Below are 21,927 nucleotides of genomic sequence, written 5' to 3'. Positions count from 1 at the left end.
TTGAACTCTGTTAAGCATTTATTTGGGCTCAATTTCTGAGGCAGGTAACTCTAATGAACCTATCCTCTGCAGCAGAGGTATCTCTGGGTCTTCCTTTCTTGTCGTGGTCCTCATGAGAGCCAGTTTCAACATAGCGGTTGATGGTTTTTGCAACTGTACTTGAAGAAACTATAAAAGTTCTTGAAATGTTCCAGATTGACTGACCTTCATGTAATGATGGACTGTCGTTTCTCTTTGATTATTTGAGCTGTTCTTGCCATAATATGGACTTGGTCTTTTATCAAATCTGATTTACTCAAACGCATTAAGAAGGAAAGAAATTCCACAAATTAACTTTTAACAAGGCCATCTGTTAATTGAAATGCATTCCAGGTGACTACCTCATGAAGCTGGTTGAGAGAATGCCAAGAGTGTGTAAAGCTGTCATCAAGGCAAAGGGTGGATACTTTGAAGAATCTCAAATATGAATTTGTTTAACACTTTTCTGGTTGCTACATGATTCCATATGTTATTTCATAGTTTTAATGTCTTCACTATTATTCTACAACGCACAAAATAGTAAAAAAAAATAATAATAATGAGTAGGTGGGTCCAAACCTTTGACTGGTACTGTATATAATTTTTTGGGGATCAAATATAGATTTTGGCCTTTACTACTAAAGCCCACAGAAACGCATTGAATAATACATTCATAAATGGCAAAAAGGACAGTCAAAAAATACATCATAAGGAACAAGGTTTTGAAGTGCCTGTCCTAAATCCAAGAGATATACAGCATATTTTTTTACACATAGTTAATGAACCCCTGTTTTGGGGTAGGTACAAAACAAGCTTTATTTTTTAATTATGTAACATAGATTGACACACCGGTGCAGCAATCGACTCTAGGGGGTTAACATGATTTTTGAATGACTACCTCATCTCTGTACCCCACACATACAATTATCTGTAAACCACAAAGACCAGGGAGGTTTTCCATTGCCTCGCAAAGAAGGGCACCTATTGGGAGACTAAAAAAAATATATCTAAAAATGTATAATAATAATAACCTGACATTGAATATCCCTTTGAGCAAGGCGAAGTTAATAAATAGACTTTGGAATGCTGTATCAGTGCACACCCGTTTCTACAAAGATGCAGGTGTCCTTCCCACCTCAGTTGCCAGAGAGGAGGAAACCACTCAGGGATTTCACAATGAGGCCAATAGTGACTGTAAAACAGCTACAGAGTTTAATGGCTGTGATAGGAGAAAACTGAGGATAGATAGAAAGTATAACTGCAAAGAATGTGGTAAAGAAATTAATGTTACAGCATGTCCTGAATACAAAGCGTTATGTTTGGTGCAAATCCAACACAACACATCACTGAGTACCACTCTTCATATTTTCAAGCATAGTGGTGGTTTTATCATGTTATGCGTATGCTTATCTTCGGCAAGGACTAGGGAGGTTTTTAAGATAAAAAGAAACTGAATATATCTAAGCACAGGCAAAATCCTTGGAGTAAAACCTGGTTCAGTCTGCTTTCCAACAGACACTGGGAGACAAGTCCACCTTTCAGCAGGACAATACCCTAAAACACACGGCCAAATATACACTGGAGTTGCTTACCAAGACGACATCGAATGTTCCTGAGTGGCCTAGTTAGAGTTTTGACTTAAATCGTCTTGAAAATCTATGGCAAGACTTGAAAATGGCCGTCTAGCAATGATCAATAACCAACTTAACAGAGCTTGAAGAATTGGAATTGCTAAAAGAATAATGTGCAAATATTGTACAATCCAGGTCTGAAAAGCTCTTAGAGGCTTACCCATAAAGACTGAGACTCTGTCTCAGATGTAACCACTACTAAAGGTGATATGACATGTATTGATGTGAATACTTACTTAAATTAGATATTTCAGTATTTCATTTTCAATAGATTAAAATAGAACATTTTCTAAAAACATGTTTTCACTTTGTCAGTATGGGATATATTTTTATTTAATCCATTTTGATTTCAGGCTGTAACAGAACTAAGTGTGGAATAAGTCAAGGGGTATGAATACTTTCTGAAGGCACTGTACATTCATAATGCCCTACCCCGTCCACCTGTGTCTCTAGTGTAGGGATGGAGGGGGGCGTCACATACATCAACAGGCTAATTCTATTTGTCTCAGTCTGAATCATCTGAATCATACATGCCATGCAGCTGGGTCCCTACAGTACCACACACACACACACACACACACACACACACACACACAGGGGGATTTGAAAGAGACTGTTTCAGAGGGTGCCCTAGCAGACAAAAGAACTCCCCAATTAGCCTGACAAAGTCCTTGTGTTTGTTCCCATCATCAAAGACACTTTGACTAAAGAGCTTATTTACTGCTGCAACAGGGACACTTTTGCAAAAACAGGATCAACAACAGAGGGTGTTTTTTTTCTCATCATTTCATAAAGATTTACAATGGTGTTTCTAAAGGAGTGGTTTGTTAATATCTGGGTTATATGGTCTGATCTAATCAAGATAAACTAAATGTGGACACAAACGGTATTCAAGATGAAAGGGAGACATGAATGATCTAGTGAGGGGGCAGTGTGTTTCGCTAGAGGCAATGTAACTTAAGCCTATTTAATATAAAAGCTGGAGTTGAATTCAAGTAGAATTGAAACAGTAACAAAAGGCCATCTCGCCTCTGTTTCGGTAAGAAGCTGAGGGATGGGCCTGGAGAAGTGTAACCACTCAAGTTCATAGACAGAGCAATGGATTCAATGACCGACCATCCATGGTATCAAAATTATAGTTTTAACCATGTTTTGAGGCTATACAGTCTTTGTTCAGATTTACATTGTTTACAAACATTGCATTAAAGCAAGCGTTGCGTTCTGATGGGTATGACAGTTGAACTAAGCTCATGAGGCATTTAGAAATTATATTCTTCAAGAACCAATGGTATACTAAATTAATGAATACATCCAAAACGTTATGTAGCAACAAAGGATTCTGGCTTTAAGTCCAAAAATCCCATTAGGAAATAATTGAACAGTCAAGCATAAAAAGCAGGTATCTCCACATTGGCAAATGTATTAAAATCTACATGCTTTGTCTATCATTTACTGTACAGCAAAATGCACAATATAATATAAAGCTCAAGTTAATAAAATTGAGTCTGAAAATAACATAACCAATATTGCTACATGAAATTGTGACCTGGCTGAATATTATATTAGACATCATCTAACGGCTCAAAGCCTTGAATCCTCTCACTCTCCCTATCATTCTCAGCGACTCTGAGGCAGTTAAACTAAGATAAAGGTATATAGCAATGAAAGATGACTCAGACAGTGACCAGAGCCAAATCAAGTGCCTGTACAGTAATGCTTTATATTCTCTCTACAGCCTGGGCTACAGCCTCATTTTCAGACTGGAGTAGGGCTCTCTATCTGGAAGTTATTAGGGAGAGTAAAGGACCTTGCTCTACTTGTCACTAGCTGCTCAAGGACACTAATTTAGTTGGAACTCCTTGCTCAGAATGACTGGTAAAGTACACGGTGCTGTCTTAAGATGAGCTCTATAAATGTACCTCTCTCCAGCTAATAGCTCATCCTCAGATGGAATTTACATTATTTTGCATAATGTCAAGGTAAGTTTCCATCAAGGCACTACTATTGAATTCCAAAATCTTTCAACTCCCTTTACAGACTTAAAAATATAACAACTTGCAGCTAGTGGCTCAATTTGGCCAAATAGCAATTCAACCACAGCTAGGTTACTTATCACATTGATGTTAAGTTCATAATATTGAGTCAATATTTTATTTTCAACTGCATGCTTGTTGAATAGAGTCAGATATGCAATGAAAGAAAGTCCTTCCTGAGCTTACATGTGTAAACACACATGATGGAGAGCGGACTAGGCATTGTCCGATGTGTTTTACCACCGTAGATAAGGGATCCGCCGTTAAGCATGCTCTTTACAAGGCTAGAGGACACTTATTGTTGGCTTTAAAAGGGACCAAGCCCATAAAACACATCTCTTCTTTCACTGCCTAAGTACCTGCGACAGATATAGCAGTCAGTGTGGACCCCTGACGATCCTATGTTACAGATAGATGCGAGCAAAACGTTTTGCATTTTGTCACAAAACAATTTTCAGACTCAGAGCATTGTGTTTTCTATCCTGTATACCTTTTCATTTTGCTAAACTGTCCAACATAGATGGAAAATGGACTAATGTGCACTATATAGCCATTTAATGGAGCCACATAGCACATCTCAACCTGGTGACGTACAAGGGAACGTAAAATAACCATCCATCTTCCTTCATCTCTCTCCCTCTCTCCTTCCATCGCCTATCTCCCTCGCTCCCTCCCTCTTCCTTCCTCCTTCCTCCCTCCATACCCCTCCATCCGTACCCTCCATTATATGACTAGCACTGGTGTTTCCCCTCGAGACAGCCCTCGACCCAGTGTCTCATGTCGCCCACTCACATCATCAGAAGGAGCCCGTGCACAATCATCCTCCCCGCGCTCTGCTCCCCACCTGCTCTCTGCCTGTTCCCTGTTCCTGCCTGCCAACTAGAAGCACCACCAAGCAAGGCTTCAAACGCCACCTCATTTCAAAGGGCTGAGCTGTCCTCCATCTTTCTCTATCTTTCTCTCCCTCCCTCTCTCTCTAAATCATCTCTATTTCAGAGCACCAAGATACAGCACATTTAGATGGATTAATTCCCTTCCAACATGGTACTGTCTTAACAACAAAGTGGATTTTTAGATGTAATGGCAAAATTTAGATTTCCACCTAAATAGATATACCTAAAAAGAACTGCTATTCATGTGTAATTACATGATTCCGACATGCCAAAACATGGTATATCTGGAAAGAACACATCTGGGAGATTATGAGGAAATTATCAGACGATAGGTAGGCGTTACATAGTTCAGAATACACAAGATCAAGCACACACAAAATAACAGTTTTTTTATTTTGAAAGTAATCCTTCATTGACAAGCTGTAAGTGAATTACTGATCTCCAGAACAGGAAACACATCAGATGGCTTCCACAACATGTGAATAACATCAGAAAAAAATGGGATTGATAGACCTAACAACTAGAAATGGGACGTTGTTTTAGTAAGTGGTGTCAGGTGTGGTCACGGGACAATTCCAGGTATCCCTAAACCTCTCCAAAGTGGCATATTAAATTAGATAATTCCAGTACTATTACATATTTGTAATCCCTAAATGCTATTTGTTAAGTATAAAAACACAATTTCTACCATATCAACCTCACTCAAATAGTGGTGGTGTTAATGGATATCCAGGGTACTTTCAAATGTCCTTTCAACCTGTCATGACTTCTGCCAAAGTCAATGCCTCTCCTTGTTCGGGCGGTGCTCGGCGGTCGATGTCACCGGTCTTCTAGCCATCATTGATCCATGTTTCATTTTCCATTGGTTTTGTCTTGTCTTCCTACACACCTGGTTCCAATCCCATTGTGTATTTAACCCTCTGTTTCCCCTCATGTCCTTGTCAGAGATTGTTTATTGCTATGCTCGTATTTTATTTTATTATGGACGTTGGTTTTGGAGTTTTTGTTTTACATTATTAAACTACTCCATTATACCAAGTTTGATTCTCCTGCGCCTGACTTCCCTGCCACCTACACACACGGCATGACAGAATCTCTGACCATAAATATGAAGTCAGCAGGAGTAAGTACCCCGGACATGGAGGTGGAGAAACGCGTCCAAGAGCATACGGAGAAGCTTTACCATCTGGGCGTCGCCATGGATCACGTGCTCTAGAATATGGACCGCTGGGAGAGACAGGGAGTTCTTCCAAGGCCGCCACCAGCACAACCGGGGTCTATCCTGAGCGCCCCTTTCCCGCCTGAACCCAGTGGGATCCGTCTATCCATGCCACAGGGGTACGTAAGAAATGCTGCCAACTGCCAAGGTTTCCTCCTCCAATTAAACCATTATCTGGCCACGGTCCAACCAGCTCCATCGACCGTGGGAAGGGTTTCGCCCTCGTCTCGTGCCTCACCGGGAGAGCACTGGAGTGGGCCAGCTCCGTGTGTGAACACAAAAGATGCGGCGTTGGACCATTTTGAGAAGTTCACCCGCCGTTTCCGGGCAGTCTTCGACCACCCACTCGAGGGCAGAGCGGCAGGTGAGCGTCTCTATCATCTGAGGCAGGAGACGAGGAGCAGTGTGCCCTCTGGAGTTTAGGACCCTGGCTGCAGGCGCGGGATGGAACAACAGGGCCGTGATCGACCATTACCGCTGCAGTCTGCGCGAGGACGTCCGTCAGGAGCTGGCCTGCAGAGACACCACCCTCACCTTCGACAACCTGCTGGCTACTCGCGGACATCCAGATCGGGTTCTGGTGGTTCCATCCTCCCACACCCCCTCTCCGATACCCATGAAGCTGGGAGGGACGGTTCCCGCTCGTGCACCATCTGTGGCCACAGAGGGCACACTGCTGGTCAGTGCCGGGTTGGGAATCGAGGCAGCAGGCAGGGCACTCTTGCGTCACCCCAGGTGAGTCGGCACCATTCTCACCCAGAGCCCTCTGTCGCACATATATTTGTGTCTGTTACATTTCCTGAATGTTCCCCTCGTTCCCAGCATAAGACGCTAGTAGATTCAGGCGCGGCTGGGAATTTCATTGCTGAAGTGTTAGCTCGTAGTTTAGGGACCCCTATTGTTCCTGTGGATGTGCCTTTCCCCGTTCACGCCATAGATAGCCGACCATTAGGGTCAGGGTTTATCAGGGAGGCCACCGCTCCTTTGAGTATGGTGACGCAGGGGGGTCACACGGAGAAGATGAGTCTTTTCATTATTGACTCTCCTGCGTATCCAGTGTTGCTAGGCCTACCCTGGTTAGCTTATCATAACCCCACTGTTTCTTGGCCACAGAGGGCTCTCACGGGACGGTCGAAATAGAGCTCAGGTAGGTGTTTAGGGGTTTCCGTTGGTGCTACTACGGTGGAAAGTCCAGACCAGGTCTCCACCATGCGCATTCCCCCAGAATATGCCGATTTGGCTCTCACCTTCTGTAAAAAGAAGGCGACTCAATGTTTTTTTTATTTTTTTATTTCACCTTTATTTAACCAGGTAGGCAAGTTGAAAACAAGTTCTCAATTACAATTGCGACCTGGCCAAGATAAAGCAAAGCAGTTCGACACATACAACGACACAGAGTTACACATGGAGTAAAACAAACATACAGTCAATAATGCAGTAGAAACAAGCTTATATACGATGTGAGCAAATGAGGTGACATAAGGGAGGTACAGTGCCTTGCGAAAGTATTCGGCCCCCTTGAACTTTGCGACCTTTTGCCACATTTCAGGCTTCAAACATAAAGATATAAAACAATTTTTTTTTGTGAAGAATCAACAACAAGTGGGACACAATCATGAAGTGGATCGACATTTATTGGATATTTCAAACTTTTTTAACAAATCAAAAACTGAAAAATTGGGCGTGCAAAATTATTCAGCCCCTTTACTTTCAGTGCAGCAAACTCTCCCCAGAAGTTCAGTGAGGATCTCTGAATGATCCAATGTTGACCTAAATGACTAATGATGATAAATACAATCCAGCAGGGACAGGGAAGATGGTTAAAATTGATGGGAAGATGGATGGAGCCAAATACAGGACCATTCTGGAAGAAAACCTGATGGAGTCTGCAAAAGACCTGAGACTGGGACGGAGATTTGATCCAAAACATAAAGCAAAATCTACAATGGAATGGTTCAAAAATAAAGCAAAGGAACTAAATAAATAAAATAAAATAAATACAGTCGTGAAAGAGCTAGTTGTTTAGGCTAAATTATAGATGGGCTATGTACAGGTGCAGTAATCAGTGAGCTGCTCTGACAGCTGGTGCTTAAAGCTAGTGAGGGAGATAAGTGTTTCCAGTTTACCACCCCATTGACGGGGGGACTGTGCGATAGATCTCCTGGTAGACGCTGCACTTCCCAGGAGTCACGTGTATCCCCTGTCGCAAGCGGAGACGGTGGCTATGGAGACATATGTCTCCGAATCTCTGCGTCAGGGGTACATCCGGTCCTCCACTTCACCCGTCTCCTCGAGTTTCTTTTTTGTGAAGAAGAAGGATGGAGGTTTGCGCCCGTGCATTGATTATCGAGGTCTCAATCAAATCACGGTGAGGTACAGTTACCCGCTTACCTCTTATTGCCACGGCGATTGAGTCAATGCACGGGGCGATCTTCTTCACTAAACTAGATCTCAGGAGTGCGTACAACCTGGTGCGTATCCGAGAGGGAGAAGAGTGGAAGACGGCATTTAGTACCACCTCAGGGCATTATGGGTACCTCGTCATGCCGTACGGGTTAATGAATGCTCCATCAGTCTTCCAATCCTTTGTAGACTAGATTTTCAGGGACCTGCACGGGCAGGGTGTAGTGGTGTATATTGATGACATTCTAATATACTCCGCTACACGTGCCAAGCATGTGCCAAGCCCTGGTGCGCAAAGTGCTTGGTCGCCTGTTGGAGCATGACCTGTACATCAAGGCTGAGAAATGCCTTTTCTTCCAACAGTCCGTCTCCTTCCTAGGGCATAGCATTTCCACATCAGGAGTGGAGATGGAGAGTGACCGCATTGCAGCCGTGCGTAATTGGCCGACTCCCACCACGGTGAAGGAGGTGCAGCGATTCTTAGGGTTTGCCAACTACTACCGGAGGTTTATCCGGGGTTTTGGTCAGGTAGCTGCTCCCATTACCTCACTGCTGAAGGGGGGGCCTGGTACGCTTACAGTGGTCAGGGCTTTTAGTCACCCGAAAGCTCTGTTTACCTCGGCTCCTGTGTTGGCCCATCCGGATCCCTCTTTGGCATTCATAGTGGAGGTGGATGCTTCCGAGGCTGGGATAGGAGCTGTGCTCTCTCAATGCTCGGGTACGCCACCGAAACTCCGCCCCTGTGCCTTTTTCTCGAAGAAGATCAGCCCGGCAGAGCGAAACTATGATGTGGGGGACTGGGAGCTATTGGCTGTCGTTAAGGCTTTGAAGGTGTGGAGACATTGGCTTGAGGGGGCTAAACACCCCTTTCTCATCTGGACTGACCACCGCAATCCGGAGTACATCCGGGCGGCGAGGAGAATGGATCCTCGCCAGGCAGGGTGGGCCATGTTTTTCACCCGTTTTGTGTTTACCCTCTCTTACAGACCAGGCTCCCATAACGTTAAGGCAGGCGCACTGTTCCGGCTGTATGACACAGAGGAGCGGTCAATGGATCCCACTCCCATACTCTCAGCCTCTTGTTTGGTGACGCCGGTTGTGTGGGAGCTGGACGCGGACATTTCCCGGGCGTCACGTGCAGAGCCCGTTCCCCCTCAATGTCCAGCTGGACGTCTGTACGTTCCGTCTGCTGTCCGCGATCGGCTGATCTATTGGGCCCACACGTCACCCTCCTCTGGTCATCCTGGGATCGGTCGGACAGTGCGCTGTCTTAGTGGGAGGCACTGGCGGCCCACTTTAGCTAAGGACGCGAGGGTTTATGTTTCCTGCTGCTCAGTGTGCGCCCAGTGCAAGGCTCCTAGACACATTCCCAGAGGTAAGTTACAACCCTCACCCGTTCCACAATGGCCATGGTCGCACCCGTCGGTGGATTTTAAAACCGATCTTCCACCTTCACAGGGTAACAACACGATCCTGGTCGTTGTGGATAGTTTTTCCTGTCGCCTCCTCCCTTTGCCTGGTCTCCCTACGGCCCTACAAACTGCGCAGGCCCTGTTTACACACATCTTCCGGCACTACGGGGTGCCTGAGGATATAGTGTCTGATCGGGGTCCCCAGTTCACGTCAAGGGTCTGGAACGTGTTCATGGAACATCTGGGGGTCTCGGTCAGCCTTACCTCAGGTTTTCTCGGGGGGGGGGGGGGGGGGTACTGTCATGACTTCTACCAAAGTTGATGCCTCTCCTTGCTCGGGCGGTGCTCGGCGGTCGACGTCACCGGTCTTCTTCCTACACACCTGGTTCCAATCCCATTCATTTATTGTTGTGTATTTAACCCTCTGTTTCCCCTCATGTCCTTGTCAGAGATTGTTTATTGTTATGCTCGTGTTTTATGGATTGGTGCGCGACGGGTTCTTGTACCCATGTTTATTTTATTATGTACTTTGGTTTTGGAGTTTTGTTTTACGTTATTAAACTACTCCATTATAACAAATCTCCTGCTCCTGACTTCACTGCCACCTACACACACGACATGACACAACCTCTCCAAAGTGTCCGAATGTGGTAATTGCACTGTTTTGCACACTGGATGTGCCAAAAAGTTATTGTTAACTATGAAAAACTAAATTCCCACAACACCATCCTCTCTCAAACACTGTGGTGGTGTCGGAGGACATACAGGGGATATCCAAGTGTTTTCATCATATTTTTCATGCGCAAAGATATAGTCACTCGGTGGACATTCAATGTTGCCATTACCAACCTAAGGATTAATTTCATATAGTTATAGCTCAAACACAGACCAAATCAAACATTATATTGTAAGATGTATGCTGTTTGGTGAAAACGTTTTGACTCTCTGGGCTGGTGATGAATAACGGTAGGTCACAGGCAGACAAAGAAGACATGATCTGTGGAGTCCAGGCTTTCGGAATCAACCTATTCCGTGTTTAAGTGGGTTTAATGTTTTTATAATGTTTACATAATGCTTTATTCATCTTATATGTATATAGAGTACCAGTCCAAATTTTGGACACACCAAGTCATTCCACGGTTTTTCTTTACGTTTACTATTTTCTACATTGTAGAATAACAGTAAAGACATCAAAACTATGAAATAACACATTTGGGATCATGTAGTAACCAAATACGTGTTAAACAAATTCATATTTGAGATTCTTCAAAGTAGCCACCCTTTGCCTTGATGACAGCTTTGCACAATCTTGGCCTTTTCTCAACTAGCTCCATGAGGTAGTCACCTGGAATTGCATTTCAATTAACAGCCTTGTTAAAAGTACATTTGTGGAATGTCTTTTCTTCTTAATGCATTTGAGCCAATCAGTTGTGTTGTGACAAGGTAGGGATGGTATACAGAAGATAGCCCTATTTGGTAAAAGACCATGTCCATATTATGGCAAGAACACCTCAAATAAGCAAAGAGAAATGACAGTCCATCATTAATTTAAGACATGAAGGTCAGTCAATACAGAAAATGTCAAGAACTTGTGTGAAGTCGCAAAAACCATCAAGCGCTATGATGAAAATGTCTCTCATGATGCTTCAAAGAGTTCAGGTAACAGAAACATCTCAACATCAACTGTTCAGAGGAAACTGTGTGAATTATTGTTAATAAACCACTACTAAAGGACACCAATAAGAAGAAGAGACTTGCTTGGGCCAAGAAACACAAGCAATGGACATTAGACTGGTGGAAATCTGTCCTTTGTTCTGATAAATCCAAATTTGAGATTTTTGGTTCCAATCGCTGTGTCTTTGTGAGATGCAGAGTAGGTGAACAGATGATCTATGCATGTGTGGTTCCCACCGTGAAGCATGGGGGATGAGGTGTGATGGTGTGGGGATGCTTTTCTGGTGATACTGTCAGTGATTTATTTAGAATTCATGGCACAATTCACCAGCATGGCTGCCACAGAATTCTGCAGCGATACGCCATCCCATCTGGTTTGCGCTTAGTGGGACTATCATTTGTTTTCAACAGGACAATGACCCAACACACCTCCAGGCTGTGTAAGGGCAATTTGACCAAGAAGGAGAGGGATGGAGTGCTGCATCAGATGACCTGGCCTCCACAATCCCCCGACCTCAACTCAAATGAGATGGTTTGGGATGAGTTCGACCGCAGACATCTGCTATCTGAGCAGCTAACCGATCGCTGCAGCTGTACATAGTCTATCGGTAAATAGCCCACCCAATTTTACCTACCTCATCCCCATACTGTTTATATTTATTTATTATTATTATTATTACATATTTATTTACTTTTCTGCTCTTTTGCACACCAGTACATGACCATCTGATCATTTATCACTCCAGTGTTAATCTACAAAATTGTAATTATTCGCCTACCTCCTCATGCCTTTTGCACACAATGTATATAGACTCTCTTTTTTTCTACTGTGTTATTGACTTGTTAATTGTTTACGCCATGTGTAACTCTGTGTTGTCTGTTCACACTGCTATGCTTTATCTTGGTCAGGTCGCAGTTGCAAATGAGAACTTGTTCTCAACTAGCCTACCTGGTTAAATAAAGGTGAAATAAAAAAAAAAGAGTGAAGGAAAAGCAGCCAACAACTACTCAGCATAATTGGGAACTCCTTCAAGACTGTTGGAAAATAATTCCAGGTGAAGCTGATTGAGAGAATGCCAAGAGTGTTCAAAGCTGTCATCAAGAATGCCAAGAGTGTTCAAAGCTGTCATCAAGGCAAAGGGTGGATACTTTTAAGAATCTCAAATATAAAATAAAACATTTTTTTGGTTACTACCTTATTCCATATGCGTTATTTCATAGTTTTGATGTCTTCACTATTATTCTACAATGTAGAAAATAGTAAAAAAATGAATAAGTATGTGTGTCCATACTTTTGAATGGTACTGTATGTATATACTGTATTCTAATCTACTGTACATTAGTCAATGCCATTCCGACATTGCTCGATCTAATGTTTATATCTTTCTTAATTCCATTATTTTATTTTTAGGTTTGTGTGTATTGTTGTGAATCATTTTTAGATACTACTTTACTGTTAAATACTACTGCACTGTTGGAGCTAGGAAAACAAGCATTTCGCTACACATCTGCTAAATATATGTATGTGACCAATACAATTTGATTTGATTTGATATATGCTTCACCATACAAACCGGAATGTAGGTAGCAGCCATTTTGAAATGAGGTCATCGGCTCGGCCTGCTCTTATACATTCATATACAGTATAGTAAGTCATACCAAAGATTTTAAGGCACAAATCAATAGCCAAGATACTCTGCTTTCCGCAGACACCCTGCTTTTGCAGATCGTTCTCATACCAGACTGAATTTAATTTTTAAAAAATCAAATAGGGTCCTTTACATTTAAGAGGATAAACTACAAAGATAGAGCACATTTTATATTCATGGTCAGAAATGTAGCCCTATGAATTATAACTCAAAGGTCATGTTCCCCAGGTGGAACAAATGAGAGGTTTATACCAAGACATGAATGAATAGGGAAGAGGGATAATGTCAAAATGAAGACACAAGCAGACATGTGTCACAGATCTGTCTGTAGTTGGCTTGAGGAAGGAGTAGCCCTTAACCACAGATCTAGGTGAACATTGTCCTACCCCCAATCCTAATCGTTTCTATTAGAGGGATGGAAAAATATCTGATCCTGTATCAGTGGTTAGGGAAAACTCAGAGATAACAGAGCTGTGTGTATAAACCAACCTCCACTTTTTACCCGAGGACATAAACAGAATCTAATCAATACTCTACTTCAGTCAATAGGGCCACTAGACAATCTGTTGGTTTTCTAAGGAACCTGTAAGATCATGATTACTCCTTATGTCGTCGTAAAAGGCTCATAAATTCAACAAAATTGCACCTGCTTAGGTATCCATTTTTTATCATTCAGAATAATAACTAGAACCTGGAAGAATTCTATCTGGGTCATCCTCCACAATACAACCCATTGTCCTAGGAGAAACACTCAAAGCACAACAGGAGAACAAGCTAGTAATACTTTAAAAGAGACAGAGGCAGCAACAATGTGCAGCTAACCTCTCCCACCATTTCAGAACCACAGAAAGCTGAAAATATGAGCATGTTGAGCAGAGAGCATCCCCGATGTAGAGCTTACGGGGTTTACACTATATTTCCGCCCTGCGGGAATCGAATTAACATAAAAAAATCCCATTTACATCTGTCAGTTTAACCTCTATAGGATCGGTGTGTCCCCCATGGAACGGTTAAGCTAACGTAGGCTAATGTGACTAGCATGAGGTTGTAAGTATCATGAACATTTCCCAGGACATAGCCATATCTGATATGGGCAGAAAGATTAAATTCTTAATTTAACTGCACTGTCCAATTTACAGTAGCTATTACAGTAAAATAATACCATACAATTATTTGAGTAGAGTGCACAATTATGAACTTGAAAATGTATTAATAAACCAATTATGTACATTTGAGCAATCTTGATACAACATTTTGAACAGATATGCAATGGTTCATTGGATCAGTCTAAAACTTTGCACATATACTGCTGCCATCTAGTGGACGAAATAATACAATATGGCCTTTCTCTTGCATTTCAAAGATGATGGTACAACAACAACAAAAACGCATGTTTTTTTCTTTGTATTATCTTTTACCAGATTCAATGTGTTATATTCTCCAACATTAATGTCACATTTCCACAAACTTCAAAGTGTTTCCTTTCAAATGGTATCAATAATATGCATATCCTTGCTTCAGGTCCTGAGCTACAGGCAGTTAGATTTGGTTGTCATTTTAGGTGGGAAAAAAAATAGGGGGAAAAATGGGGGGATCCTTGTGAGGTTGCACTTCCGCATCTGGGGTGAAAGATGACAGAGCTAGAGTGGTGTTTGTCAGACCATAAGACATCCCGAAAACTATTATGGAAAGATGAGACTATCTACGACCCCCACAAGTGTCCGAAGCTGCTTGGTTTGTTTCTCAAGCATTCCCGGAAGTCTTGCGAGGTTGCGCCTCTGGGTTTAGAAACTCTGTGGTTAGATTTGGGTCACCTTCAACAAAATTGCTTTCACCCATAAACATAGAAATTTCATGCGATATAAAGATGGAAAATTGTCATTCTATCTTCCTGATAAAAGCATCCCATTCATGAAGAAGTATTGATATTCTGCTCTTCTTTTACATTTCTGAATGAAATCTGCAGTAGTTTTGAGATCATTATCATATGCTCGGTATAACCTACTTTTGGTGCCTATTTTCTGTAGGCATTATACAGTATATCCAAGTCAGTAACCAGGGGCTGTCTATGCCTTTTTCACCTTTATATCTATGTGAATAAATGTGGCTAGATTGAAAGAAAGGTGCAAAACCAATTTCTCAGTTTGACATGAAACATGAGATTAAAAAGAAGTGCATTATGTTTAAGTGTTATATTTAATTTAAGAACTGAATTAATACTTTCCTCGTGGCACGGGCTGGATGGAATAATGCTGTGTAGCTTTCTGAAGTGATTATGTAGGCTACTATAAGAAATCACATGGACTTCAGCACTAAACATACAAGTGGCATGACTAACATCAGTTTTAATCATAGCTTGTTACAGCCCAAGCCTTTCCTAGTCATCATATTCATACTGCAAAAGAATGAGTGATTTTTTAAAAATAACACTGTATGCAAAGACAAGATAATAACTTTGATAGATAAACTTGTTAGGGGCTAGTATGTCCCTTGAGGAGCCAGCCTCAAATTGTAATCATTTTTTCGGGGTGGCGTTGGAACTAGGCCGGTTTCCATGGGAACCTGGGTGTCTGTGTGTGTGCGTGTGTGTGCATGTGTGCGTGTGTGTGCGTGCGCGCGTGTGTGTTTTACTTACCCTGCGGTCTTTCTCCAGACGCTGTCTGTGCCGAAGGCTGCGTTTGCTCCTCCTCTGAGGGGTGTCCTGGGGGTAGAAGTGAAAAAGGCCCTCTCCAAAGGGAAGCTGGAAAAGAGAGAGAATAATTGCGTGAGACAAGGAAAGAAAGAGAGAGGGAAGGATTGAGTGAGAAAGTGTTGGAGAAAGAAGGAAGGTAGAGAGTGGGAGAAGAAAGAGATGAAGTTATGGAAAGAAAAATGGGGGAATGAGAGAGAGCGGTTGATGGAGGCACAGAGAATGATGGAGGAAGGAGACAGGTGAGAGAGGAAAGATTAAGCAATGGACCGAAATATATATATAGAAAGTAATGGAGTGAATGGCAGAATGGCAGAATGGAAAAAGAGGGAGAGAGAGAGAGAGAGAGAGAGAGAGAGAGAGAGAGAGAGAGCATCACTCCATTCTGTGGAATCACAGGGTCTATTTTAAGAAAGTGTGCACTGCTGGAATGAACTACCATAAATCACAGGGGGTAGAAATGAGATGCATGGTACGAGCAGTGCCTAAGGCTCCCTAGTAAGATTAAAGACCTCCATACGCTGTAATAAAGGCTGGGGTGCCAGGTCACAGTTTTCAATGAAACACAGTCTAATGTGCCTGTCTGATCTATGTGAATCAGTATGTTTATGCAGCTATGTTAATGTATGGTTACCAGGGTCCACTGCACTCAGCCATCGTACAATACAGTAAGACTTGCAGTAAATAGCCGATGTGAGAGGATGTTCAAGAGTAAATCCTGGCTTCCCTTTTCACAGGATGTTATGTACAGTAAATGCTGGTGATTCAAAGTAAACATTAGGGAATTGCCTTAATGTGTGTGTGTCACTGCACAGATATTGTTTAATGGTGTGTGTGCTATGGAGACAAACATAGCTGGATATTACATAATCTAGAGAAGGTGTATGTGTGGAGCAGTGAAAGAGTGGATGGAGGGGGATTGCCTACTGTATGGAAGTGTCTACAAGGAGAAAGACTAGCAAGCAGACACTTTCAGAAACCAGTTAGAGATTGTGCCATTAAACCTCAGTCAAAACAACACACATTCCGTATCTAATCATCCTTGTCAAACTACACATCAAGTCTTCAGTAGCCAAGAGGGACATGCCATTATTTTGAATGCCGAAGTGAGAATTTTAATTCACAAAACCACAGTAACCTCGATTTTTATGCTTCGCCTCAATGCCTTGCTCCCCAGCCAATTGCACCCACGCTCTTATTCTGACATCTGACAAGGCAGTTCAGTCAGGGGGATCATTTTTCCTGTTGAGACATCAATGGCTGCTTAAGGTGTTTGATGTGTGATGACAGGGCCTGCATTCACTGGGCTGTTTAAGAGCATTGGGCAAGTAACCGAAAGGTCGCTGGTTTGAATCCCTGAGCCAACTAGGTGAAAAATGTGCCCTTGTGCAAGGCACTTAACCCTAAATGCTCCTGTATGTCGCTCTGGATAAGAGTGTCTGCTAAATTACTAAAATTATAAGTATAAACTGCCATGTCTGAAGACAAAGTAATCTGCTGGTTTCTGATCAAATTGTTTTCTACATTGAGAATTCAGTGAATTGATTTATGATAAAGTGTATGAAGAGTATACAGACTTTAGAAACGGACTCTTATTTAGATCATCTTGCTGACCCGGACAATGCTCGGTCTAAATGTATGGAACAAACACATAAATGCAGTGTAGGCGTACTTGACACCTTGGCATGTAATTCCAAAAAAAAAGCACCAAGCAATTGAACATGTGTGTGTAATATACGCTCAATGATTGGGCTCAAGGATAAGAACTTACTCAGGCTTTCACATAGCAAGTGAAAGGATCTTCTGTGGTCACACGTTATTTGGATAGTCCGGACTTTCCATACGTAGATGCTCTACAGATGGTGATACGGTCAACAAACTATATTATGATAAGCAACTGCTTGCTAAGATTACGGTTAGGGTTAGGTTTAGAATAAGGTTAAAGGCTAAGGTTCGGGTTTGGGTAAGGGTTAAGTTTAGGGTTAGGATGAGGGTTGCGGTTAGGGTTAGTAGATAGTTAGTTGAAATGTTACTGATGGTCTGTAGAGCATCTACAGATGGACTATCCCAAAAAAGTGTTACATATTCTGTTAGCAGGTGTGCATGTGTGAGAACATAGTGACCTCATCAGAATCCTTATGTTTATTCCTTGGATAATATCCGTATGTTTATTCAACCCTGAAGAAGGCACTCTGTGCCGATACGTTGGTTAGGTGTACCCATTAAATTGTTGAGAGCATATTCAGAGCGTGAAACTTTCTTTCTTTCTTTTTATAGTTACCCTCCTTTAGTCAGTAACTCTACAACATTTTTGGGGTGTGTGTCAGCTCAGGAAGCCTAGAGTGTTGGGCCCATAACCAAAAGATTGCTGGTTAGAATCCCGGAGCCGAAAAGGTGGATGAATCTGACTTTCTGACCTTGAACAAGGCAGTTAACCTCCAACAACTGCTCCCTGGGTGCCGATGACGTCGATTAAGGCAGCACCCCGCACCTCTCTGATTCAGATGGGGTGGTCTAAATGAGGAAGACACACATGCCGTCCCTGGGAGGGACGCGTCACTTGAATGGGTTGAGTCACTGATGTGATCTTCCTGTCTGGGTTGGCTCCCCCCCTTGGGTTGTGCCGTGGCGGTGATCTTTGTGGGCTATACTCGGCCTTGTCTCAGAATGGTAAATTGGTGGTTGAAGATATCCCTCTAGTGGTGTGGGGGCTGTGCTTTGGCAAAGTGGGTGGGGTTATATCCTGCCTGTTTGGCCCTGTCTGGGGGTATCATCGGATGGGGCCACAGTGTCTCCTGACCCCTCCTGTCTCAGTTTTTATGCTGCAGTAGTTTATGTGTCGGGGGGCTAGGGTCAGTTTGTTATATCTGGAGTACTTCTCCTGTCTTATCCGGTGTCTTGTGTAAATTTAAGTATGCTCTCTCTAATTCTCTCTTTCTCTCGGAGGATCTGAGCCCTAGGACCATGCCTCAGGACTACCTGGCATGATGACTCCTTGCTGTCCCCAGTCCACCTGGCCGTGCTGCTGCTCCAGTTTCAACTGTTCTGCCTGCGGCTATGGAATCCTGACCTGTTCACCGGATGTGCTACCTGTCCCAGACCTGCTGTTTTCAACTCTCTAGAGACAGCAGGAGTGGTAGAAATACTCTTAATGATCGGCTATGAAAAGCCAACTGACATTTACTCCTGAGGTGCTGACTTGCTGCACCCTCGACAACTACTGTGATTATTATTATTTGACCATGCTGGTCATTTATGAACATTTGAACATCTTGGCCATGTTCTGTTATAATCTCCACCCGGCACAGCCAGAAGAGGACTGGCCACCCCTCATAGCCTGGTTCCTCTCTAGGTTTCTTCCTAGGTTTTGGCCTTTCTAGGGAGTTTTTCCTAGCCACCGTGCTTCTACACCTGCATTGCTTGCTGTTTGGGGTTTTAGGCTGGGTTTCTGTACAGCACTTTGAGATATCAGCTGATGTACGAAGGGCTATATAAATAAATTTGATTTGATGTTGATTTGATTTCAGTTAAATGAATTCAGTTATGCAACTGACCTGTAGCACCCTCTACAACCACTGTGATTATTATTATTTGACCCTGTTGGCCATCCATGAACGTTTGAACATCTTGGCCATGTACTGTTATAATCTCCACCCGGCACAGCCAGAAGAGGACTGGTCACCCCTCAGAGCCCGGTTCCTCTCTAGGTTTCTCCCTAGGTTCCTGCCTTTCTATGGGTTTTGTCCTAGCCACTGTGCTTCTACATCTGCATTGCTTGCTATTTGGGGCTTTAGGCTGGGTTTCTGTATAGCACTTTGTGACATCAGCTGATGTAAAAAGGGCTTTATAGATACATTTGATTGATTGATCGATTGATTACAGTGTTTGACAGAGACCTATATTTATGAACTGACAACTATATTTTTAGGCTCAGGCTACAGGTCATCAACTAACTAAATTAGTTTTCAATGATGTCTTGAGTGGGCAGAGTCCTCAAGGATGATCCCAGTGTTACTGATGTTAGGCTGCTATTAGCCTGCCCTAATTCACATAATCTATTCAGTCCACATTTATAATTTCCAAAATTACTGGGGACCAAGAAATGTACTGGCAATATGGTGGCAGTTTTGGAACAAATGTAACTGATTGACAGTTTCAGTGATAGCATTCGAAGAAAATGTTAGATTACAGCAGCAATTTAGGCTCAAGACATATTTATGTATCGAATATGAAGATTAGGCGACATAAACCGATATATTATGTAACCAAATAAATGATCGAGATCAACTTAATTGACGGTCATCTGAAAAACAAAACAAATAGGGCTAGGCATAATTCAAATAATATGCTATAAATTAAAAACATGTAACTGAAGTCAAAACAAATATGTATGTTTCTAAAATAATAGCCCAAATAATATGTATAATATTCTAGGCCATTTAGAAAAGAAAAATAACAATAAGAATATTATTTTTTTCAAGTGGAGTTTAGCGACAAAAACTGGGCATGTTCATCAATGAAAATCGAATTAGCCTACATAATCCTAATTTTCTGCACATAACGTTACGATTTACCTTCCGGGAGCTTTGAAACCCGTGCTCCGTTGCAAGTTGGTGCGCTTCATCATGTGCGCCTTCGTGCAATTGAACCAAGAGATGATTTGTAAATATCCCTTCCTCCGTGGCTTGTGTTGCAAGAACCAGCGAGTTTAGTAATATCAATCCAACTGCTGTCCCATATCTGAGAGATCCGAGCATCATGTCTGGCATGTATCAGGGTGCCTGTCGGAGTGAATTCTTCGGGCGGGATGCTCCTCTGAAGAGATGTCTGAATCAGACCTTTTGGGGATACATCTCCTCGGCTGCTGAGGGCTAGTGGAAGTTGGACCGTCCTTCGGGTTTTAGCGTCTCTTTGCTGTGTGGGCGATGCTACGAGACCAGTCGACGGGTGGTTGTGTTTCAGACCAAACCTGCATCCTCAGCTCTCTCTCCTTCTTCATCTATCATTTATCAGCTCCTCCGTTCAGGTCCTCTCCGCGTGACGTTCCACCAATCGGCGCCGGCGGGTGTGTCTCCCTCTTCTCTTCCTCTCTCTCAGCTCTAGCGAGTCTTAGTGGAGAGGAGTAGGACACTTCCAGGACACCGGAGAATTCCTTCTCTGGTCAGATTTGGTGGTGAATACCTAAGTAGGAAAAGTCTGGTAGGAAATCCCTGAATAGAAACACCTACAGCAACTAGTTCTACATGGTCCTCCTTAAATAACTTTGTGAATGATTCCTTGCTTTATTAGACCCCTGGTGTGCAGAAAATTATACCAGTGTCCAAGTACAGCGCCAGGCATAAACATTTGCTGCATCTTAGTCATTTAGCAGACACTCTTATCCAGAGCGACTTACAGCTGCAATTACAGTTAAGTGCCTTGCTCAAGGGCACATCGAAAATATTTCTCCTAGTTGGCACTGGGATTTGAATCAGTGACATTTCGGTTACAATCCCAACACTCTTAACTGCTAGGCTACTATCCCAACACTCTTAACTGCTAGGCTACTATCCCAAGTAGCCTTGGTTATAAAAAAGGTAGTGCCTCAATTATTTGTCTTATGCACAAGTATGTAGACTGTAGCCTATACTTGAATGGACAACATATTTTACTGCAATATGGTGAAGGTCTGTGGTCTCTATGTGAGCAGCTGGTTCTTAGAAACAGGGGAACATGGCAGCTTCTCCTGCAGCTGAGCACCAGAGAGGGAGGAATGAAAATGGTGGAACAGAGAAGAGAAGACTGTAATGAGAGGCAAAAGGATACAACAAAAAATATGATCAAATTTGTTTTTATTAAATACATAGCCCATCTGGTATCAACGTTCTTTGTAGATATCAGTGCAAGTACTTGTGGAGGAGATTTGTGAATGTGTGTTTGGGATTGGGCTCCCAGATACAGACTGATGATATTTCCCTTTCTCTCTGCTTGCTGTGTGATGGGTCCCAGGCTATATCTTCTGCTGTGTGATATGAACCACAACTGGTCATTCAGTTCTCTAAAGTGGGCATTGATTCTAGGTCTGGACCCAACACAAACCAGGGCACAGGTCTTTGAGTCCATAACACAATACCATGTAGACAATTCATTGCAATGACAAGATGATGTGAATCATATAAAACCAGCCATGAAAATGTGGTTGTTTTCATTACATGTCATTGAAAGGACGCTTGTCGTTCGATAGAGCATATCAGGTCTCTTTATAGCCCAGAGCAGACAAAATGGTGCTCATTTGGCCTTGCATTGGAATCAACAAGAGAATGGAGG

At 42.7% G+C, this 21,927-nt stretch overlaps 1 protein-coding gene across 1 annotated transcript in view; it reads right to left on the bottom strand.

Annotated features, from left to right (window-relative positions):
- pcsk2 (proprotein convertase subtilisin/kexin type 2) overlaps positions 1-20,641 on the bottom strand; it is an 88,185-nt gene extending 67,544 nt beyond the window's left edge. Inside the window, exons 1-2 of the mRNA XM_021611043.2 lie at positions 20,196-20,641; positions 15,568-15,672 (exon numbers count right to left, since the gene is read on the bottom strand). Coding sequence (XP_021466718.2) covers positions 15,568-15,672; positions 20,196-20,390 — 300 coding nt within the window. The 5' untranslated portion in view covers positions 20,391-20,641. The remainder of the gene's footprint in view (positions 1-15,567; positions 15,673-20,195) is intronic.
- Positions 20,642-21,927: the final 1,286 nt, after the last annotated feature.

The sequence above is a fragment of the Oncorhynchus mykiss genome, chromosome 1 (genome assembly GCF_013265735.2).
Source record: "Oncorhynchus mykiss isolate Arlee chromosome 1, USDA_OmykA_1.1, whole genome shotgun sequence".
Lineage (NCBI taxonomy): Eukaryota > Metazoa > Chordata > Actinopteri > Salmoniformes > Salmonidae > Oncorhynchus > Oncorhynchus mykiss.
The sequence above is the reverse complement of the archived record's forward strand: the minus strand, read 5'-3'. Positions and strand labels throughout refer to the sequence as shown.